Genomic DNA, 25,668 nt, shown 5'->3' on the forward strand with positions numbered 1-25,668 from the left:
ATCAAGTCAAGTGCTGTAGCAATTATTTACAATGATTAAATAAAATCTGTCCATGTAATAGCAAAATGACTTTCTTAGTGCTTAACCATGCAGTTGCAGATCCAGAACACTTTAATTTTATTCCTGGGTCATTATGATTCATAAAGATTGACCTGTAATTAACAGTGTGTCATCTCTGAGACAATGATTACTAGTATATCAAATGAATGGCTGAAAACCAAAAATCTCAAATGTTATTGCCTCAATGCTAAATTTCACAGCATCAACTAAAATGTGTTACAGGGTTATAAGCACCTCTATGAATCTAGTGTATATAAACTTTTTATTCCTGTCGTCATACTGCTGTTGTTATGCCCCCACCGTATGAAGTTTTAGATATAGGAAGATGTGGTATGAGTGCCAATGAGACAACTCTCCATCCAAGTTTCAATTTATATAAGTAAACCATTATAGGTCAAGGTACGGCCTTCAACACGTTACCCTTTTTCTTCTGTAAGTATATGTACGTCCCTTACTTGTACGTACGTCCGTACATCCCAAAATTGGTTTCTGTTCTCTTAACTTTAGTTTGCCTAAACCAAATTGTATGAAACTTATACACAGTGCTTATTACTTCAAAACACAGGTCAAGTTGAATTTTTGTGGCGTTGATTTTACAATTCTAGAGTTATGCTCCTTTAATCTTTACAAATGGAAAAGTTGCTGGAATTTTTTGTTTACGATCTCTAACCTTAGTTTGTCTCAACCAAATGTTATGAAACTTGTACACAATGCTCATTATCACAAAACACTGATCAAATTTGAGTGGTGTCAGTTTTACTGTTCTAGAGTTATGCCCCTTTACAAATGTAAAAATTGCTGATTGTCGTTTGTTTATGTGTTACATATTTGTTTTTCATTCATTTATTGTACTTAAAATGATAAAATAGGCCGTTAGTATTCTCGTTTGAATTGTTTTACATTGTCATTTTGGGGTCTTCTATAGCTGACTATGCGGTATGGGCTTTGTTACCTATAGTTGTTTAATTTTTGTGCCATTTGGTTATTTGGGGAGAGTTGTCTCATTGGCAATCATACCACATCTTTTTTTTTATATTTTCACCAACTTGCAAGAAATTTTGGTGAACTGTTTATATCTATTGGCATGAGCTCCCTTTCGATTTTTATAAATTTCAAATTTTATGTTTCCGAGATACAGGGTTTTATTCATAAAAAAGGGGGGTTTTTCCAGTTTTCGGACAATAACTCAAAAATGCTTTCAGCAGTTCTCATAAAACTTTGGTAAATGGTTTATATCTATTGATGTAAGCTCTCTTAAGAATTTTTTAAATTTCTAATATGACATTGAGAAGTAATTGAACTTAATTCTTTGAAAATGTGATGGGCGTATCCTGTGCTCATGACGCAGCTGTTTATTAGTAATCTGACTATAAACATGACATACTCACCTTCAAACATCCTAATAAACCCTGTTCAGAACTGTCAGGAACAAGCATAACCCTTTTTTCCCCTAATGATATGTTAAATTGCAACATAAAAAAATTATATATATATATGTATAATGAATGCCTCTCTCTCTTGTCTCATTTAGGTTACTACATGTACAAAGTGATGGTTCCATTACCTTAGATGATTATGGATTTTTCTGGTTATTTTGATATATGTGGTAAGTACAATGTCCAAATAATTAAAAAGGTCAATTATTGTTAATTCTGATAACTGAATTTCTCTTATGGTTGTGGCCAGCTGTTATCAATTTCTTGCATGAAGAGATATTTCTCGTATCACACTGTACTTAGTGTGATACAAAAAAGTGATATGAAAATTTATTTGATTGGATTATTCAGCATCATGAGACAATATTACAACGTTTCCATTGGTTATTCATTAGGTCATTGATAACTTTCAAAGGTTAAGACTGTACATTTCTTCTGTGGAAACACACATATATGTGATTTCTTCACTAATATACAAAAAATTAACTGACACACTTTTCAACTGGAGATCTTCATTTTGCCTATATTTATTACTTTCTGATGTGTTCAAAAAGTTTTAAAATGCCCGATGTTCAATTTTGATATTGGAATAGGACATATATATGTCAGCATGCTGGTACAAAAAATGTATGTGCAAAAGACTAAGGCACGATTTGCGGGATTATTAATTCATCACAATGAAAGTGTTGACCATAAGCATGATAAAAGAAATAGTTTTCACAACTTGTGAGAATTGGATATGGCTTGATACCAACTCTCCTTATTGTCCCGCCTTGACGGAGTCAAAAAGCGAGACATAGGTATGCTGTTTCCGGCGATGGCGGCGCCAACAATGTATTAGTTTGTGATTAGGTCTAGTTCATGGTGAACCACTAGTGGTAGGTCAATGATATTTGGTATGCAGTTGTATTAGCATTGGCACATCTCATTACCATGGAGATTATTTGGCCCCGCCCCCTCAGTCAAGGTCTTTTGACTTTGAAACTTTGCTTAGTTTACATGTATTAGTTTGTGATTACACGTAGGTCAGTTTATGGGGAACCACTAGTGGTAGGTCAATGATATTTGGTATGCAGTTGTATAAGCATTGGCATATCTCATTTCCATGGAGATTATTTGGCCCCGTCCCTTCATTCATGGTCTATCACAAAATAAAACTACATATTATTGACCCCATGCCCTGTAAATTGTTTATTTTATACTTTTTATACAACCGTAAAAAAAATTTTGCGGTCGTATATTGGTATGACGTTGGTGTCGTCGTCCGAAGACACATTGGTTTTCGTACAATAACTTTAGTTTAAGTCAATGTATCTCTATAAAATTTTACCATAAGGTTCAATACCACAAGAGGAAGGTTGGGATTGATTTTGGGGGTTATGGTACACACAGTGAAGGTATTAGGGGCCAAAAAGAGCCAAAAATAAGCATTCTTGTAACATCCAGACAATAACTTGTGTGTTAGTGTATGGATATCTCTGACATTATACCACAAGGATCCATATCTCAAAGGGAATGCTGGGATTGATTTTGGGGGTAATTGCCTCAAAATTTTAGGAATTAGGGGCCAAAAAAGGGGCAAAAAACAAGCATTTTTCTAGTTTCATGACAATAACTTGTGTGTAAGTGTATGGATCTTTATGAAATTGTACTACAAGGTTCCATATCACAAAGGGAAAGCTGGAATTGAGTTTGCGGGTAATTGCCCAAAACGATAAGGAATAAGGGGCCAAAAATAAGCATTTTTCTAGTTTCCAGACAATAACTTGTGTTCAAGTGTATGGATCTCTCTGAAATTGTACTGCAAGGTACCATACCACAAAGGGAAGGCTGGGATTGATTTTGGGGTTATTTGCCTCAAAATTTTAGGATATAAAGGGTCAAAAAGGGACAAATAACAAGCATTTTTCTAGTTTCACGACAATAACTTGTGTGTAAGTGTATGGATCTGTATGAAATTGTACTTCAAGGTTCCATATCACAAAGGGAAAGCTGGGTTCTTGTGTAGGAATTTGGGGCCAAAATGAGCCAAAAATAAGCATTTTCTAGTTTCTAGACAATAACTTGTGTTCAAGTGTATGGATCCTCTGAAATTGTACTGCAAGGTACCATACCACAAAGGGAAGGCTGGGATTGAGTTTGGGGGTGATGAATCATAGGTTGTTTTTTTTTTCGGTCCAAAATTAAACTTAGTTTGATTTTTTTAACAAAAATTGAATTCTAGGGGTTCTTTGGTATGCTGAATCTAAACATGTTTTTAGATTTTTGATTTTGGGCCCAGTTTTCAAGTTGGTCCAAATTGGGGTCCAAAATTAAACTTTGTTTGATTTCAACAGTCTTCACGATGAACTTTTAAATCTACAGGTCCAGTGCTCAATTTTTGGAAAGTTTTAGTTATATTCTGTTGGCCTGTAGATATGATTTTTACAGGCCCGAGAGCAATTTTACAAGCCTGGGCTGCTGGGCCTGTGGTTCAGAGTGAAGACTGTTTCAACAAAAATTGAATATATTGGGTTCTTTGATATGCTGAATCTAACCATGTATTTAGATTTTTTATTTGTGGGCCACGCTATCAAATTGGTTCATATTGAGGTCAAAAGGGTCCAAAATTTAACTTTTGTTTGATTTCATCAAAAATTGAATTATTGGGGTTCTTTGATATACCAAATCTAACCATGTATTTTGATTTTTAATATTGGGTCCTGTTTTTTAAATTGGGTCTACATTAAGGTCCAAAGGGTCCAAAATTTAACTTAGTTTGATTTTAACAAAAATTGAATTCTTGGGGTTCTTTGAAATGCTAAATCTAAACAAATGTTTAGATTTTTGATTATGGGCCCAGTTTTCAAGTTGGTTGAAAATGGGGTCCAAAATTAAACTTTGTTTGATTTCAACAAAAATTAAATATATATGGGGTCCTTTGATATGCTGAATCTAACCATGTATTTTGATTTTTGGGCCCCGTTATCAAATTGGTCCACATTGAGGTCAATTGGGTCCCAAATTATACTTTGTTTGATTTCATCAAAAAGTGAATTCTTTGGATTCTTTGATATGCTGAATCTAACCATGTATTTAGATTTTGGATATTGGACCATTAAAAATTTTTAAGTTCTTAGGCCACATTCATTCTGTGTCAGAAACCTATGCTGTGTCAAATATTTAATCACAATCCAAATTCACAGCTGTATCAAGCTTGAATGTTGTGTCCATACTTGCATAACAACTGTTCAGGGTTCGACCTCTGCGGTCATATCAAGCTGCGCCCAGCGGAGCATTTTATTATAATATGTATAAATGCTTTACATTGTTATGAATCTAATATGAGAATTTGAGTCAATTGGTGAACATGAATTTGACAGCTAGTGCCCCTTAAGAGATTGTATTCCAGGCATTATTTTTATTATTCACTAATGGTTGTATTATAAACCAGATTCAAAATACCGTTGCTGCGCTTGGTAAAACAAATATTCAAACAAAAAGTAGAGGGAACCATTGGAGAGATATGTTGAACTGACTTGTCTACCTGACCATCAGGAAAACACTATATTAATATATTACTATTCTGTGTGGATTTTTGCTCATTGTTGAAACCTGTATGGTGGCCTATAGCTGATAACTTCCACATCAATTCAGTCTTTGTTGAGAAGTTTCTTATTGGCAATCATACCACATTTTATTTTTTATATTAACTACAGTCATAGAAATTAGAAAATCACAGATGGGCCATGTTCTGTAACATCAAAAATATTAAAAGGAAGACTTGATTATGATATTGTTGCCTTTGGCAATTCTTTTAATAAATACAATGTGGAATATATATTGATGATCATATGTCATGTATGTATATATATATATATATATATATCAATATAAAAATGTATATCCTAATTTATCCTTCCTCTCTCATTTAATCATACATATCAAGTTTTGTAAAATTTACAAAAAATCAATACATGAAAGTTTTGGGCACTCTATTTTAGACATTTATGAAGTTCAAAACTTGTTAACATATTAAAAAAGAAACATGAGAAATATAATGCCACAATTTTAAGTGCCATAATCATTAGACTAGCCCTACAATTTATCTTTAATGTTCATACAATTTTATCTGATATCAGTCTTTTAGGTTTTAAAGTAATATTCTTTTCTTTGTGCAATTTTTTTTATGAGCTAATATTAAGATAACTCATCCAAATTTGTTTCCAGTGATGGCACGATAAGACATTTCATTAAAAAATCCTTATGAACAAAGTATGGTTTCTCAAAATACGATGCCATGCCAAAAAAAAAAAAAACTGCTGGGTTACACAACATGCACAAACAAATCTTTTTCTAAAATGTAATTTAAAACTTCAAAATTGAACAATTTGAATTATGATATATTTTCAATTCAAAAAATCATAGAACAATCTTGCTTAAAAAAGTTACTTATAGTTAACAGAGGCAGTTGGATAGGTATTCAATATTTAATTTATATTGACCCACTAAATTATAATAAATAACATGTGATAACAGAAATGTAATTATAATAAATAACATGAGATAACAGAAATGTAATTAAAAAAAACAACATACATTTACATGATAAATGAAATCGACATTTAAAAATGTTGACAATAATGTATCAGTTTTTTTTCCATTTCTTCATCAGATGAAATATCATCAGATGGAACAGTTGATATTTCATCAGTTGGAACAGTTGATATTTCATCAGTTGGCTCTGCATCTAAGTCTTGAATGGGTGTTGCTTCATATATAGTATTATCAGTATCATGGGACTCTTGATGAATTTCTGCTATAACTGTAAAGTTGGCTCCAGCAGTTTTGTTTGCTTCAACAGGTGTATTGGCTTCAAGGTCTGTGTTGTTGGTGGTAGCAGAATCATCTTGCTGGTTGAATTCTGGTTCTCGGTCATGATCAATTGTCATCAGGTCTGTGCTTGTTTGGTCATCGAGGGGGCAAGTTGATTCACCTCTGAAATTTAAAAATTCTTATTAATATCTGAATTTAAAAATTCTTATTAATATGTTCATGTTGAATAATTTATACACCATTGTTCTCAAGTAATGGTCTAAAGTTTGATCTGTTTGAAAATGGAAATTATGATGTTTCTGTGCTATCCAAGATGGCCGCCAGCTGGGGGACTTGATTTACCATAGGATCCTATGGACATTACATAAGAATGTCTTCTTTTAGAGAACCACTGTATGGAATGAAACCAAACATGGCATGAATGCTCCTAATGAGGTGCTTACCAAGTGTTGTTACTTTGTAGGAAATCCAGCAACCAAAATGGCTGCCAATGGGGAACTTACATTTGTAGTTTAAAAAGCACCCTATGCGAAATATATACAAATGTCTTCTTCTAGATAACCTTAATTATGGAACGAAACCAAACATGGCATTTATAAATGTTCCTTATGAGGTGTTGATCAATTTTTGCTACTTTGTTGCCAATTTACTGTTCAAGATGGCCACCAGGATATTTATTTAAATACAGGGCCAATTTTAAACCAGATTTGGCCTCAATCATTATTAAGGTAACTGTTATGTCAATCTAGTCTTACATGATTTCTAAATCCAAAGTAGAATCAGGTGAGCGACACATGCTCTTGAGAGCCTCTAGTTTGTTGTTGGGGATGAGATATCGATATACAGGATATAAACCATGCCATGTCCTGCCTGCGATTAACAGCCAGATAATTTGTCACCGGTATTTTTGGCATGATATATTTGTATAAAATTACTGGCTATGCACTTTGAAAATTTCCACTCCAAATAGCGTCAAGCTTTTTTACAATGCATTTAGTTATAAATTGATTTTGATTTAAGGATGCCCTTACCTTTTTGTCTTATTGAGCATCTGACGCACTGTTTGTCCCTGTGTCACAGCTCTTTGTCTGTAATGTAAAAAGTAAAATATAATAAAAGTTGTACACATGTACCAAAATAAATACAGTAGTGCCAATAACATTAATTTCGTCAATATTCTCATTTGTTGTGTAATTGTATGCAATCCACCACTTAGGCTGACAATGGGTTACAATTAAAAATTAATAGTTGGAACTTGAAAAGCTTAAGATGTCACACTTTTTATGCCCCTGCAACTGAAAGTTAGGGGGCATATTGTTTTACCCCTGTCTGTCCGTCCGTCCGTCTAATATGAGTATATAGTTATTCCGCATAACTCCCCCTGCAGTTTGAATGCTAGGAAAGTTTTCACTTTGCTGGCTATTTGTTCATATATTGGAGATGTGCATGTGGTCAGGGTTTTGATTTTTATTAATTTTTGTTCTTTTGGAGGATACTTTGTCATTTTTGGAGTATTGCAATGCATAAGGGGTGCATTGCATTTAATTTGAGTTGAACTTTGTCATTTTTGGAGTATTCATTTGTATAAGATGTAGTCCTACAGTCATGACAGTGAACCATAAACTTATGTGCTCCAATGCTCAACTTGTGTTTTTTAAAATAAAACGAGGGCATCATTTGTGTCTCCCAGACACAATAATATCTCAGAGAAAATCTCACATTGTCTTTGTTATAATACAATTACTTCAGAGTGGAAAGGAGGTGGGGGCATCACTTTATCTTGAAATTAATTGTGTTTATGATCATTGCAATTGGTTAGCATGAAAAAAGTAGATGATAGCCAATTCATCACTAATTAAATTGAAAATTTCGGTTAGACCTGGATTCAGGAGGGGGTGGTATAAAGTGAAAAAGCTATCAGAATGATTAAGTCTTAATTGATAGTCGTTTGATGATGTGACTTTTTTGCTAGTTTCTAATGCTGACTGTCATTAAACTTAAGTGATTTCATGAAAACAATTTGTTTTACGTACTTGAGGTTACCATAGTATTGTCTGTTGACTTTCACCCTTCTGATAGCCCGGTTCAACTTTTTGTTGGTTTTTGGTGATGACCGTATCTCCGGAAACATCTCTCTAACTATTCCAATAGTCTTGTGTCTGTTTTCCGACACTTCATCTAGGGTTCTTATGGCTCTCTGCAAATGTAAATTAATTTTAATTTTATTTAACCTGAATAACAAATTTATCCAGCTTTATATAGATTATGCTGTTGGTTTTCCTGTTTGAATGGTTTAACACTAGTCATTTTGGGGCTCTTTTACAAACATGTTGTAACTTGCTCTTCGGTGTGAGCCAAGTCTCCCTGCTAAAGGCTGTACTTTGACCTATAATGGTTTACTTTTTATACATTGTGACTTGGGCCAAATAAAAAAATATGTGTGTTTCCTATTTCGCCACCTACCCTAAATTAAAGCTTAGAAATAACCTTGAAGTTTTTTCAGTGGTGTCACTTTAACTGTTCTAGAGTTATGCCCTTTATAAATAGAAAAATAGCAAAATTTTTAGTTTCCCTTCTCTATCTTAAGTTTGCCTCAAACCAAATGTTATGAAACTTATACACAATGCTTATTACCACTAAATACAGATCAAGTTTGAATTTTGGTGGCGTCACTTAAATGGTTCTAGAGTTATGCCCCTTTATAATGGAAAAATTGCAAAATTTTTAGTTTCCGTTCTTTAACTTAAGTTTTCCTCAACCAAATGTTGTGAAACTTATACATAATGCCTATTACCACAAAATACAGATCAAGTTTGAATTTTGGTGGCGTCACTCAAACCATTCTAGAGTAATGCCCCTTTATAAATGGAAAAATTGCAAAATTTTTAGTTTCCGTTCTCTAACTTAAGTTTGCCTCAACCAAATATAATGAGAATTCTACACAATGCTTATTACCATAAAACTCAGATCAAGTTCTTTTTTGGGTAGTGTCCCTTTATAACAATATAATATGCAAGCGGGGGCATCATCTGTGTATACACAATCCACATTTATTTTTCTCTTGATTGAAGATATTGACTTAATATTTGTTATAAAGTTTACACCATGACAAGTTATAAATCAAGTTAGAATTTTGTCGATTTTGTCGCAGAAAACTCGACATAGGGAAAGTGATCTGGCGGCGGCGTTAGCTAACCTTTTAAAAGCTTTATATTTTAGAAGGTGGAAGACCTGGATGCTTCATACTTTGTATATACATTGTAGATGCCTTATGTTGCGAAGTTTCCGTCAGTCACATGTCCAATGTCCTTGACCTCATTTTCATGGTTCAGTGACTTCTTGAAAAAAAAGTTAAGATTTTTTGTAACATTAAATTCTCTCTTATTATAAGTAATAGGATAACTATATTTGGTATGTGCGTACCTTACAAGATCCTCATGCCCGTCAGACAGTTTTCACTTGACCTCTACCTCATTTCATGGATCAGTGAACAAGGTTAAATTTTGGTTGTCAAGTCCATATCTCAGATACTATAAGCAATAGGTCTAGTATATTCGGTGTATGAAAGGACTTAAAGGTGTACATGTCCAACTGGCAGGTGTCATCTGACCTTGACCTCATTCTCATGGTTCAGTGGTTATAGTTAAGTTTTTGTGTTTTGGTCTGTTTTTCTTATACTGTATGCAATAGGTCAACTATATTTGGTATATGGAAATATTTTATGATCTTTATGTTGGTCGCACAGGTTTTATTCGACCTTGACCTCATTTTCACGGTTTATTGCTCAGTGTTAAGTTTTTGTGTTATGGTCTGTTTTTCTTAAACTATAAGCAATAGGTCAACTATATGTGTTGTATGGAAGAATTGTTAGCTGTACATGTCTGCTTGCATGGGTCATCTGACCTTGACCTCATTTTCATGGTTCATTGGTCAATGTTTACTTTTTTGGTTAATGTTAAGTTTATGTGACAGTTGTAATAAAGCTTTATATTTAGGACTATCAACATAATATCAATGATTAATAAAGAAGGCGAGACATTTCAGCGTGTGCACTCTTGTGTTCCAATACAATGAATTTGTAACTGGTAGTGATCTACATGTATGTATTGCCATGCAATACTCACAGAATGCTTGTTTATTTATAAATGTTGCATTATAATGATCTTAGTAAATATCAATCACACAATTCCAAATTCACTAAAAGCTGTCTTTTCTTTCAGAACTTGGGAAAAGTGAAAGGACACAAAGAAGACAACAACAGAAATTTTTTAATACCATCAGTAGTTCAATCAGGAAATCGTCATACCTGAAGCCAAATTTTTTACCAATAGAGAATAATGATGAATCCCTTAGCGAAAAACTTCAAGAACCCTTATATCCGGGTTGTCGTACAACACTGCTTGACTCCTTGTTTAGACACTTTATCAACTTTAGCGCAAACAATGGAATGTCAAAAACAGCACTAAGCATGTGCCTTAAAAATGAGAAGACAGTGTTGCCAACTCCCAACTGCCTCCCAGAATCATACAAAGATGCATATCAGCTGATCAAACCAATGATTATTGAAACAAGAAGATATGATGCATGTGTAAATGACTGCTTGCTTTTCTGTAAAACAAATGACAATGACTATTCATTAGACAGAGAGTGTATGAAATGTGGTGAGACACGATATAAAGCAGAGTCCTTAAGTGCACGCAAAACTTTCACATATATGCCTATTGGACCAAGACTTTCAGGGATTTTTGGTAGTGACAATATATGCAAGATTCTGTATTCGAGACAAGATCTATGCAATGGAAAGCTAACAGACATTGTTGACGGAAAGATATACAAATCTTGGTATAAAGATGGAGGTGTTTTTCAGAACATGGAGGAAAGTTGTACGGTTCCTTTGGCACTTTTTTGTGATGGGCTCGAATCCAAAAATTCCTAAAAGTTTTGCCAAATACAGCTAAGGTAATCTATTCCTGGGGTAGAAAAGCCTTAGTAAGTGAGTTGGGCATCTGTGTACTATGGACACATTCTTATCTTTATTTTCACTTTTGCCTGCCAAATACTCAATTTGGAACAAATTAAATTAAGTTAGCAAGTAATTTTTGCACATGGATTGGACCTATGCGGTATGGACTTTGCTTGTTCATTGTTGAAGGCCGTACAGTGACCTATAGTTGTTAATTTCTGTGTCATTTGGTCTCTTGTGGAGAGTTGTCTCATTGGCAATCATACCAGTGTTCTCCCCAGGCCCTTAAAGGACCGCGGGCCCGCGATGTATAATTTTTTACCGCGGTGGTATCGTTCTTACCGCGATGTATAATTTTTCTCCGTGGTGCTAAAATTTTCAGTTAAAAAATCGTAAATCGGTAAAGTTTTAAACGACTTGTTAAATCTTTTCCGTGCGGTGTAAAATTCCAGGTGAAATTTGACCAGTTCAAACCAGTTCAACACAGATTGTTTACACCACGTGATCGATTTACCTTATGAGGTTAACCTTGTTGATTGCATTTAATCGATGTCATTAACACTTGTAACATGATTCTTTTGTGTTTTAATTAAGAGTTCATAACTTTATGATCACAGATAACTATTTTATGGCTTCCCTCTCCACCCAAGCACTGACCTGTGACAAGTCGGTAAATACTTTGTACACAAACAGTGTCTTGACCCGATAGGTACATTGTGTGTACATCATAAAGGTGGCTAATTACGTATAATGGACAACTATACATTTCCCAATTCTTATAATATAGTATTATATGTCTCTGATTAAACCATGGACAATATTATCTTTAAGTATGACATAGTTATTGCATGATAGTCGGGTTTCAAACTGTAGTATCTGTCTGTACATATCACATGACCCAGTTAGTTCACGTAGAATATTCAAGTTTATTTACAATTAATTGCAATCTATTATATTTTATAAATAAAATGCATGACTGTACCTTAAAACTGGATATCAATATCCATAATCAATGAATAACAGAAGTAATCTAATTCTTGCAAATTTTATCCAAAAGCACATGTTAAATCTATTTATATCTACTTCCTGTCATTTAGGCGGGAAATTAGGGAGACTTAGTTGTTGACATTGAATATGGTTACTTATAGATCTATAGACCAAAGATAAATTTATAGATTTAGGAATTCCTTTTAAATGGTTCATGACAAATAAAGATTTAGATTTCAGGGCAGTATTAAGCCTGTATCTATGTTTGATTATCACCAATAGAACATTTTTGTTCACTTTTAATGATATTTTATTTTTATTGATTTTGGATTTTATAAAAGATTTAATTACTTTAAATTCGGATGAATATTTTATTATGAATCATAATTTATTTATTTTAAAAAAATATTAAAGTATACAAACTGTTTTTTGATTTACTTCTTTTTTACCAATAATTTTCTGAATCAATGTCTACATAACACAGTACCACAGTATTAAAACAAAACAAGAGACATAAAAACTACAGTAACTAGAGCTAAGCGACGCGACAAGACACAACTGATTGCATGAAATATTTCACCAAGAAGTCCACATGCGTTACCCTGGTGCTATCCAAAAATCCTGGGGAGAACACTGCATACCACATCTTTTTTTAAGTTACAGGTCAAGTTTTAATATTGGTCCAGTCTGGTGATTTTGTGCAGAGCTATGGTCCTTGGTATAATGTTTACACCATGACAAGTTATAGATCAAGTTAGAATTTTGTTCCATTACAATGAATTTTTAACAGGTAGGGGATTATGTATTGCCATGCAATACTCACTGAATGCTTGTTTGTAATGGTCTTCATCACAATTTTAAAAAATCAGACAATTATAAATATTTGTTGGATGTTTAATTTTAAAAATGCTGCCACAAGATTTCAAGTATACATGTCATGTATGTAGGTAGTTGATGTTGTAATACTGTTGTACAATTTGTGAATTTTGTTTTCAATTTGACAGTTTGATAATTACACTGCATTCTTCCGATTTTTTGTATAAAAGTAAATTTTTTGAGTATTTTTTGTACCCACATGTACAATGTATGCATGCCATGCACCACACAAAACAATAGACCCTCTGAAGTATTTGACCATTTATTTGACATTTTCAGTTTGTAACCAGTGGAGCTGCACTTTGGTGTCTACGAGGACTATTGCCCACTAAACAAGAGACAACATTAGGGAAGCTTTTTAATGTGATTGAGTTGCTGACCAGTGAATCTTATCATGAAAACGAATTGGAATACATTATTGAATCTACAAGTGAAGCTGTTTCATTGGTGGAAAGAGATTTCCCTATTGCATTACAGGTATGAGACAAACTTAATCAGAATGTGCATTTAGTTTTATCTTCACAAAAAGATAAATGTCAAAATTGGCTGTGTTAGCTTTGAAAGTACAAATGTAATATGGAGTTCAAAAAGTAAAGATAAAACTTTTTAGTTGTATAATTTAGAAATTTACATATTCAATAAAAAGATTGACAATAACAAGTTAGATTTTAATACACATTGAAGTATTCTGTAGTTAACATTCTAGTTTAAACCAGTGAGTTCTCTGACGTGTTAAAATATATGTATCACTGCTTTGCTAATTAAATAGTTTCAGTCATAAAAAAATATGAATCGTTTTCACATTAAACTGATAATAAGAACTTTGGTAAGTTTGTCTATGAGGTGACTTACTGTAACTAACATCTAAAGTTCAAATTAGGGAGATTGATGCAACTATTGATTACTTCACAACCTTCAACAATGAGAAAAACCTGTGTTGTAAGATATAAAAGGCTCCAACGCATTATTAATATCAATGAATTCAACTGATAAAGCAGGTAAATACATGATACACTGATGAGTCATATTATTAAGGATGTATGTACTAATGTGAGGTTTAGGAATTTGTGTCGGATCTTGGAACTCCTTGAATTTTTTCCCAACAATACAGGGTAAAATATTTTGCCCCATAACACCCATTTTTCTTTTCATATACAACTTAATTAGCTCTTAAAGGGAAAATTCGCGATTTTTTACTTATCATCTTATTATGTTCATAATACCATTAAAAACATATTCACCAAGTTTTATCTGGATATGAACACTAATAAAGAAGAAAATTGGGAATTAATAATTCTATTTATTCCAACTTCCTGACTTATGTGACGTAGTTTAAGTCTTTTTGCATGCCGGGAGTGAATAAATCTCATTGTAAGTCTTGTTCGTTAATCATCTAATAACGCGATTTAAAGCGCATCGACGACTTTTGGCGTAGCTATTAACCAACTAACAATTCAGAAAGAAAAGTGATCAGCCGTGCATTTTTTTAAATTAAAATTTACGATTTATATTTTAAGGATTTCTGATATGATTATAGTAATAAAAGCAAATCATACAATAGAATTTTTTTATGATTTTTTTTCGACGGATATTTTGAACAACATATATAACTGATAGTATATAGAAATTCACGTTTGTATTCTCCCCTATTACTTCAGTCGAGGATTTGTCTTACTATACAAATCCTTGCTTCAGTCTAGTACTGTGTAAATACAATGCATGTGTATTATGCTGACACCACCTGGTAAAGGCGTGGTTAAATTCACGGTAATTAAAAGATTAGCATTATGTAATTTTAATCCTTTGATCTTCACTAGAGTGGTGTTTGTCCTCAAGAGTTCACCGTTGCAGGTATGAGACAGATTTTTTTTAATTATTAAGGGAGGAATATGGTGGCAAAATACCTTAATAGCCGTTATATACATATTTTTTTAACATTTTGCATTTGCTCAGTTTTTAAATAAATAGGTGAGTATTTTGTTGTAACATCGAAATTCTGAATCACTTTTTATAAAATAATTATATAAATATTATAAATGGCCCACGAAAACGAGCGTATAAATTAAAACAGTACTATTTTAAATTATCATCGGTAACCTTGAATATTTAAATGTGCAGAGAAAATTATCAGTTACAAAAATATAGTTTTGTCGTCCAAAGCGATCTTCATTTACCTAATCAGGAATGACAACGTATTTATATAATTCTAAGCTATTTGACCAACGATGTTTAAAAAAATTAGCAGAATCAATCTAACGTCAACTTTCCTTTTTTAAATGGAGAAGAACGTCGAAATCAATTTTCACTGTGCTTCATATCTTGTACCTTTGTAAGACTTATCATTCATTCATAAACCCACTCTAAACCAGAGACATATATACGTCTGTTTAAACTGACAAGAAAACTCCTAAAGCGGACAAGCAGTATATTCTGTAAATTTCTGAGATTTAATACAAAGAAATAAAAAAGATCCCGAAATGAATTTGATCCTGGAAAATATTCACATCCTCATTCGGTCTGAAAAAAAGATACGAATTTGGTATACAGAACATGCAGAAGTGTGAATGTTATAAAACCTAATTGTTATATCAGAAACCATTATAAATATGAACATGTATACGTAAGACCTCATGGGACGTCACCTAACCACATTCAGGTAATATACAAGTAGCTCTGTTATTCCCGGAAATGTCAAGGTTAATCATAGATAGATAGACATGACCTCAGACCACCCCCCCCCCCCCCCCCCCCCCCAAATCGAGGAACAGTATATCTTACAATGTGTATATTCCTGCAAAAAATAAAAATAAAATGAGAAAAAAGAAAGAGATGAACTGTAAGTCACATCAGATTCAGATATTTATATAGTTGCTTGTCGTTAAATAGATATCTAGTGTATACATGTCTCTGCGTTAACTTATAAAAATAACAGGAAATAATAAACTTGAAATAGATTTATGATGAATACTTTGCAACTGCGACACCCCTTTTTATCACAGCGTACATGCATGCATTTAAATGACTGTCCGTTATGCGATTTAGAATGACAATCGTACGTACAATCCTATAGTTCTTGGTGAGTCCTTTTCTATCTGATATGCGACTTTTCGTATTTATATTTTCTCTTATATTACCGGTACTGTCATTTAATATCTAATGCATAAGTGCAATATTAAGAGTGGTTTAATCCCCTACAAGCTAACTAAATAAATAAATCAACCCTCTAGCTGACCAGACGTTAATACAACTACCATCAGTCTATCCGGAGTGAAGTTTCTTTATTTCTTCAAATAGGCTTTTGGGGATCATTAGTGCACGTCTAGTGGCATATATATATAACATGCATGTCGGACCAGGAAAATGTGATGATGACGAATTTCTTAAACTGTTCGAAATAATCTTATTGAAATATAAATCTGTGATTTTACTATGCCTATAGCTTCGATGAACCAAAGCAAGTTAGATATCGACCTGTATTTAAATCAGATTGGTTCTGGATGTTTCTCTCGTATATTCAATATACTTGTATGATATTAGTTCTATATTGCGACTATCCATAGTTCCGTATTAAACCTTCCATCTAGGCGTATAAACCAATGATCGACAAGTGCCGCACATTTTGATAAATCAATATTTGTATGTTTCAAAATGTCCATAATTATTGACGAGTATATACTTACATTTTCCCCAATTTACCCTTGGAAAATGTGTAAATAGATTTTTATTTCATCAAATCTTTTTTTTTTTTAATTATTTAAATTTTCATAAATATCATTCTTTACACCAAAAATGTTATTTATAAACAAGCGTATGAGTTTAGCAATGACTAGTATATCACTATCGGATACGCTATACAAAGTTGTATATTACACCTGATAGATTCAAAATGAAAGTTACATGTTATCGGCCGTGTACACTGATCAATACCCCCAGAAAAGAAGTGATGCACGAACTTGTTTTATGTAATTGTGTAATAACAGTTTTAAAGCCCGACAGGAAATCGCTTGAATACATGTACGTGTCACCTCACAATACCTCTGGGAACAATTCCTTTAGCCATTCTGGTGATCAGATAAGGAAACGTCCGAATTTATTTTAAACAATTATGAACAAACTAGATTTTCAAAAACAATTTTACACGGAACACTTATTTATAACTTTGACTTTTTAACTAATTTCAATTTCTTGTTTTAAATACTTCGTAAACAAAACAGTTTCAAAACGACAGACCATACTATTAGTACTAGTTATTTAAAAAATAATATATATAAAATTACATTTTCCGTATCAAGTTAGTTAGGAAAGGTTGCACAACCATGTCTATCATAATCTTTTTGTGACCCGGGAAACTGTTTATGCTTTCCTTGTCGGATAAAACAACCGTACGCTGGACAAGATATCGACACTCAATTACGGCTACGTTAGGTTACTGCTTGTTTTGGTCCTTTGTGGTTTATAGATATATCGTGGTCAATATTCGGGGAGGATGTCAAAATGGCCGCATGCGGAGAATTGATACTCTAAATTTAAAATCGATGTTGATCTCTTAACTTGCAGAATAAAACTTTAATATCTATGAATTTGTGCTATTTAATACATAATGAACAGAATATGAATTTTTCATTTTTTTTGCGAAGTTTCCCTTTAATATTAAAGTCATTTACCAAAATTTAAGCAGCAGCTTTGATTTTTTTTCTTTCGAATTGTGATTTGTGGTATTGGTATTTGCAGTGTTCTGTGGTTTGCTAAAGTGTATGTCATATTTATTTTAACCATTACTGATACATTGTATTTTGTTTATGTTATAGACTATTACAACACATCTACTTCATCATATACCAGAAGGATTTGCAAATTTTGGTCCTCTTTATGGGAGGTGGTTGTTTCCATTTGAAAGAGTAAACAGTTGGATAACCCGTCAAGCTTTAAATAAAAACAAGATTGAAGCAACAATCATGGAGACTTATGCTGTAAGTATATGCCATATTAGACAACTAAATAATTATATTTCAGTCCCAACACCAGATCATTACCCAAGTATTCTTTATATGAACATGAAAATTTTTGTCACAAGATTTTCATGTCAATTTTTATGTTTAAGGATTTGAAATTAACAAGATTATTATAAATTATAAAGTATATGAATGAAGGAACTAAAAGAAAACATGAAAAAATGTAGGGTCTTTGTGATTGTTTTCAAGATATAAGCCGTTGAAAACTTGGCGGGAAGTGAATCCCTCTAGATTTTTTATACATTTAACATAGGCATCAATTTTTCTTTCAAAAACTATAAGAATAACAGATTTTTAAATAAGGCCTCTAAAACTATTTGTTGTAAAAAGATATAAAAAGAAAAGAAAGGGTTTGGTAACAGAATGTGTTAATGGCACTCACTACATCAGTAAAAGCAGAGGATTCAGAATAACAGGCAAAAATTCAAAAGCAAGGAACATTCTTAAGCTAGATTTTATTTCATGGTTATATTTTTAAGAAGTAATTTTCCTACCCTTTTTTTATTAAATGTACTGTCATGACAGTCATAAAGCAATGGAAAACCAAAACCTTTTCGAATTTTGTTTTAGGCGACAAGTTTGATTTTGACTGTTTTTGATTTGGAAAACGATTATATGAATGTATAATCTTATTTTATATTTAATATCAGAAATCCAGTGGACCCGTTCAGGTCTTGCATGTTAAACCTTAAATGAAATATCCATTTTTATATGCCCGTTTACGGGACGTATTATGGTATACTGTCGACCGTCCGTCGTCAACATGTCGGACATGAACTCAAAAAGCTTTAACCAATATGCATGAAACTTTGGTGAATTGTTTATATCTATTGACGTGAGCTCCCTTTCGTTTTTTATAAATTTCAGATTTATCATTTCTGAGTTTTGGGGTTTTATTCATTAAAAAAGGAGGGATTTTCCAGTTCTCCTGAAACTTTGGTCAATTGTTTATATCTGTTGATGTAAGCCCCCTTTAGAATTTTATAAATTTTAAATTTTACATTTCTGAGTTATGGGGTTTTATTTATTAAAAAAAGGGGGGATTTTCCAGTTTTTGGACAATAACTCAAAAATGCTTTCAGCAGTTCTCATGAAACTTTGGTGAATTATTTATAGCTATTGATGTAATCTCCCTATTGATTTTCATTTTCATTGAGAAGAAATTGAACTTTATTTGATTTTAATCTGACAACAGATTTACTTAGTATTGCACAACAGCAAGAAATCTTTAATTGAAGATAAATTCAATTCATATAACCAATTTCAAGTTCTTTGACTACATTTATTCAGAAACCTATAATATGTCAAATATTTAATTACAATCCAAATTCAGACGTGTATCAAGCTTGAATATTGTGTCCATTTTTGCCCCAACTGTTCAGGGTTGGACCTCTGCGGGCATATCCAGCTGTGCTCAGCGAAGCAGTTTATTTAAATTGTTTCTCATGGTCATTTTTTATTTTTTAGATTTACGATTGGTGTGTCTACATGATAATGTCTGGAAAGGTCAAACAAGATGATATTGACATTGGTAAACTGGAGAGACTTCTTTTAGAAGATGAAAAAGATGACAGTTGTAGTACAAATGAGAAAAAATTCTCTATTGATGATAACATTTTGAGGGAAATGGCCAATATTTATGACTTTTGTTTGATTTCAAGAATGAGAAAGGAAGGCAAGGAACTTGCTTCATGCACAAGATCCTATGGAAACACTACATATGGAAACACTGGCAGGAAAATCAAATTTTCACCTTATTCCAATAACAAATCTTCAAATTCATACGTGTATGCTGTAGATCAACATTCAACTGATTCATTTCTTGACAGTATGATATTTGGTTCAATTTGTAAGATTTTTGAGCATGTTTGGAGAGGACAAACATACACCTGGGTTTTACTGGATATATTTGATGATGTTAGATATGAAGATGGATTCTGGAGTGTGTTAGAGAGTAAAACCTCACAGAAAGCTGTTATGTTGAAAGATGTCAGTGCTCCTCAGATTGTTGGGAGAGATAATGATCGACTTCATTATGTCAGTACATGTATCTAGCTTGTAATTGATCAGTTTTCTTTTCTTACAATGTATATCGACAATGTTTTAAATTTCTCCAAAACTTCTGTTAAAATTTTACTTCCTTGATACCAATGTGTATTAATGTTAAATAAAAGCTCCTTTTCTTAAAAATACCATAAGAATCTTTATTTCAGACTGAAAAGGTCAATATATTTACATGAAATAGAATATGCTGTCCATATTTACACATATAACTGTCTGAATACTGTTAATTCAGAAATTATTGCATGCATTTATTATTGCGATTTTGTCATTTTAGACTAATTTTAATTTTTGCGATATTCAGAAATTTCCTGTTTGATTCAAAAATAAATTTTAAAAATGCGAGTTTTAATTATTGCGATGATAACCCTGTCGCATTTTTCGCAATAATAAAAACATCGCAATAATTTCTGAATATACAGTGTTCATGATATGTTTAGATATGAGTAGTTATTTATTTGTTATTTTATATTGGAATGTAAGGTTAAAGTGATTAAAGGAAAATCTCAAATTCTTAAAGCTATTTAGTAAGATAGGTTTTTCTTGTAGTTATCTTTTATAATTTTTTGTACATGTGTATTCCTTCTTACCCATGATACTTGGCCAGAAGTATGGCTGTTTCTATAGGAAAATGGAATACCACCAGATTTCGTGTACATAGAATTTTTTTTTATTCTAAGTCTTAAAGTCTCAGAGATTTTTAACTATTTGTCAGTACAATCTGTACATACAATATATATATATATAAATAAATTTTATTTTGAGTGTTGCTCATCGATTGAACCTGTACATAATTACAAATAAATTTAAGTGATCTCTTAAAAATGAAATTAATGCCCAGCCAAAACAAAGTAAAAGGATAAGTATAAAATTTGGCATACAGATAAGGCTAACTTGTACTTATTTTAAGTGAATAATGTCGTAACATCTTTATTTCTTATTATGTATTTAGAAACATTTTCAAACTCTAGCTCATATATTTTATACTTATCAACAAAATCACACACTTATTATTTTCTATGAAGTTAAAAAAAAAATTTGAATTGAAAAACAAAAAAAAACGAAAATTTATAGATTTATAACCAGTTAATATTTTTGACACAATAAATTTTGAAGTTCAACTTATTTGTAAGGAAAAACGTGGTGTTTTTTTTTTTGTATTGCTGAGTTTATAAAAGTGTATCATATGATCATTGATAATAATTATTTCTTAATTTGCCAGGGTATTTTTACATGTGACAGCACTAGTTTATACATTTGATCTTGCTGTATTGAATTACTAGTCTTTCAGATGTGTAATTGTTACATTTTGTTCAAAAAATATGAATAAAAATATTCTTGCACACAAATTTGTCTTTCTTCTTAGCTGAAACACTAACAAGTAAGAAAACAAGTTATATTGGCATCAGTTACATGTCAATAATGTTTTCAGTCACTCCTAAGTATACCTGCATATTTGTTGAGTGTTAAATTGTTTGTTTTTTCCAAACCACACCAAGATGTGCTCTGGACATGTATGAACAGAACAAGCATGAAGACATCCAAAAATAAATTTTCATAAGAAAGAAAACAGTTAAATGATACCACATGTGCTAATATGGAATAAACAGAACAAAATACAGTATTGGGTCGTCATGACATATTGTTTGGTGGATAGTCATTCAGTGCCAAACAGTTGGAAAGTAGTCTTGATATTTTTCTTGTATGACAGCAGTATAATGTCTTCAGCAGTTGATATTTTGTATAGACCTATCATTGGTTAAATAGGGCAAGATGGATACTTTAATAGATTTCAGTACGCTATGTGTGCAGGGTTTAGCTGTAATTAATATTTCAATTCTCAGTATGTGAAAAATAATAATCTGCAATTGTTTTTATAGTTATAAATAGTTGTCTTCGCACAAACACCAGTTGAAAGAGACTCAAGCTAATATTCACTCGAGAAGGAAGCCATGATTTTTAATGTTGGCATAAGAATTTAACATTATCAGACAAATGCTAATGATATTTAATTAAGCGTTAAAAAAATAGTCACAATAGGTATATTCATAGGCTTCCAAAAATTAATTGGATATGCTTTAGAAGGATGGACTTTCAAATCACCGTCATCAACAAGTAAACACATACAAATAAGACGACATCTTTAAGCTTTTTTTAACAAGATTCAATACCATGTTGCGTCTTGAATAAGTCGATACAAAATTCTCAATAGAATATGGAGTAAATGCACATTGAATATGCACGCAATTAAACATACAAATCTCTCGTGGTAAAAAAAGCTGTAATTCAATGTTTCGACATGAAATGTTTTATCTAAATAAAAGGAGATGTGATATGATTGCCATTGAAATTGATTTTAGAAGTTAATGGCATATGTTGAAACAGAAACAAAGGTGTTCAGTAAGATATGTGTACTGGTATCTTCATTGCTGTTCTCTTTATTAGACGTTATATCGAACACAATTATTAAATGAATTGCTGTTTAATTACAACTATTTATCATTATTTTCATTTCTTTGAAATATTTTCAATCATTGAATTCTGTCCAGACAATAGCCGTTTGTCAGGCAATTAAACAGTTTAGTTGTCTTTTAAAACAAATTACACAAGCAATTAACTTAAAATATGTTTCACTTGTGAAACTAATGATTAAGTAACAACTTGGATTAATGGCTTTCTTGTTTTTGATTTAATTTTAATGAGAATGAACATCAAAAGCTACATGTAAAGAGTCGAAACAACAAACATGTTAATTTTTTAATTGATCTACGTGTAAGTTATTAATTAATTCAATCGTAAAGGAAAAAAAGCAAACAATTTACCTATATATTTAAACTGCTTTTTTTTCCAATTTAACGATGAACTGATCAAAATACAAATTTTGAAATGATTTAAAACGCAAAAAATTGTAAAACTATTTTACACCAGCCTTATATCAATCAAAACTAATTAATTTAAATTTATTCTTATAATTTACCGATGTAAAAATGAAGCCGGACAGCTTGAGAAAATTTGATGATTATATTTCTTTGGTTTATAAAAATATTGACCTTTTATGAACGACATAAAAACATGTACATGAAAAGAAAGAAAAAAATGCCAATTTAATTATAGGCCAAACCATTGACTTCGATTGAGACTTGTATCTTTGGCATGCATACCACATATCTATAAATACCAGTAATTTCAGATATATCTTCTTAAACTTAAGTTACAATTATATATTATATGGTGTACTCACATGAAGCAAGGAATGGGCAACATTGCCCCTGGTGAAGTAACTGTCGGAACTGTATCCGTAGCTAATGCCTGGATCTGTTTGTGTTGATATTGTTGATGTAGGGACAGGTTTCCAACAGCTGCATGCCTCGTTGTGGGCGATCAGTTTGGCACAACATAAACATCCAATAGTACATATAGCGCGATTAAAATGAGTTGGTTGAGAACCTGGTTGACTGAAGCTTGTATCCATGATTAATGAAATAATCACGTTTTAAAATTATTGTTTATATATGAGGGGGGCTTCGGTCAGGGAAGCCATACCTCTGTTTGAGTGCATGGCAAGCCAAGGGGTGCAGGGTATTGTCATAAATTCTCTGGAATTATCAAACACTTACCTGTCAGCAGATGTCAACCCTAATTAATAAACTCTGTGTTGTTGTAACTATTTCCTTGTGTTTGTGTGTATTTATTTTATCAGATATTCTAAAAAAAAATACTCTAATGAACGAATTAACTTTATTCTCATAAAACTACATTTCATAGTTACAGAGAAAATATATATTTACAACGACAAATACCTATATAGAGAACATGCACATAGGTGAAAACTTGACTTCACTTAGCTTGTAGGACCGATTTACCTGTATTATTTGTAGAAACTTAGATTATTTTTATATAAGATGATCGATAATGCTGTCTCAATTCAGAGTCTGAACTTAATAAACCATTAATTTTGTATGAATATAGTATAGAATCTAATAGTGTTTCTTTTGATATAAAATTTACAGCAATATTCCAGTAAAAATGCGATACGTCTAAAAACCGCTCAGGACATCAAAAGTGCACTCAGGACATGTAATAGATGTTTTAGTGAGCGTTAAGGGTATGCATTCGATAGATTATTTAAAATTGATCTTATACTTTTTATTTTGATAAAATCAATTCCATATTTGAGAAGTTTTTATCGGCACGCGACGTTTTTTTTTTTATTTGTTATGCACGGCAGATGATCATATTCAATACCAATTATCGTGTTGATTAGGTCATTTGATCTTTTATAAGTAGGTATGTCATTGTGATTAGTGATGGTAATAAACACATACAAGTAAACTCGGTAAACAAACAAAAAAGGGTTCCTTTGAAAAATAATAAACATATTATTGTATTTGCAAAAATGTTAAATAAACTTTTCATTTTGTTTCAACTTTGTAGTAATTGAAGCCAATTGAGAAATCATCACAATGTCGGAAAATTTTCCATTCAATTTATTTCATTTGAAAACGTTAAAAAAAATAGATCGAATTCATTACAAAATGTAGCGTCCTTTGGGATCAAAACCCCGTTTTAACAGCGTTTGTCTACTTTTGCCTATTGCCGAACATTCTAAAACATAATGAAAATCGTCCTCAATATCACCGGAATTACATAAAGTATAAATAAAGTGTTCTCTCTGATTATTTTGCCATCTACCAATTTCATTAGACATTTTTGTGTTCAAAGTTCTAAATCTACAAAAGAATCACTATTTTTGATGTATAGAATACCAAAGTAGGCTTCGCAAGTTAGATTGTTTTTGCATAGTCTTAATCGTTTTTTTTCCCCCAATTTTTCTTGAAACTCCTGATAGAGTTGAACATTATTAATAGACAGCTTACATATGCAAATTTTATTTAAAAAAATATACATATTTCGCCATTAAAACTCATTCTTGTCCAGTAATACATTTCATGAACGAGTAAAATTCTGAAATAGTTATTTTATTACGCTTTTATCTTTATTGCGATAGCCTATTTGTGAAAAAAATATATATACGTTCTAATTTCAAATTTCAGATTCATTCCCCCATTTAAAATTAGAGCTCGTTCTCATGCCCAGTAATAAATTCTTCGAACGAGTTTGAAAAGGGAAATAAAATTTGATGAAGGAATTTCTCCAAAACATTTCCCTTTTATTTTCATGAAGCAAGATTTTGTTTTGTATCGTAATTTATCATAGGACATGTAAAAAAATCCGTCCGTTTGGAACAAACCTTAACTTAAGTAGCTTGATGCATACGGTATTTAGATCAATTCTGAAATTGAATTTTCCCCGTTTTCCTCTCAGTTTCTGTCATTCATCATATTTGGGTATTTTTCTAATAATCGAAATTAAGTTTTGCGTAAAAAATTTCCGTATCACACTCCATGCGTGCAGTGTGATACTAGAAATATCTCTACATGCAAGAAATATATACCAG

General features: G+C 31.9%; 2 protein-coding genes across 2 annotated transcripts; one reads left to right on the top strand and one right to left on the bottom strand.

Annotated features, from left to right (window-relative positions):
* The first annotated feature begins 1,540 nt into the window (after positions 1 to 1,540).
* Positions 1,541 to 21,559, top strand: LOC127717236 (uncharacterized). Its single transcript, XM_052222986.1, has 6 exons — positions 1,541 to 1,666; positions 10,532 to 11,218; positions 13,056 to 13,063; positions 13,417 to 13,614; positions 17,946 to 18,107; positions 19,617 to 21,559. Exons 1-6 carry the CDS (start codon positions 1,630 to 1,632, stop codon positions 20,202 to 20,204), a joined length of 1,680 nt encoding a protein of 559 aa, XP_052078946.1. The 5' UTR covers positions 1,541 to 1,629; the 3' UTR covers positions 20,205 to 21,559.
* LOC127717238 (uncharacterized) lies at positions 5,275 to 8,473 on the bottom strand. Its single transcript, XM_052222987.1, has 3 exons — positions 8,345 to 8,473; positions 7,343 to 7,399; positions 5,275 to 6,473 (listed from the first exon to the last, which is right to left on the bottom strand). The coding sequence occupies exons 1-3, from the start codon at positions 8,440 to 8,442 to the stop codon at positions 6,101 to 6,103; spliced, it is 528 nt and encodes a 175-aa protein (XP_052078947.1). The 5' UTR covers positions 8,443 to 8,473; the 3' UTR covers positions 5,275 to 6,100.
* Positions 21,560 to 25,668: the final 4,109 nt, after the last annotated feature.

This window comes from Mytilus californianus, unplaced genomic scaffold (genome assembly GCF_021869535.1).
Source record: "Mytilus californianus isolate M0D057914Y unplaced genomic scaffold, xbMytCali1.0.p SCAF_91, whole genome shotgun sequence".
Classification (NCBI taxonomy): domain Eukaryota; kingdom Metazoa; phylum Mollusca; class Bivalvia; order Mytilida; family Mytilidae; genus Mytilus; species Mytilus californianus.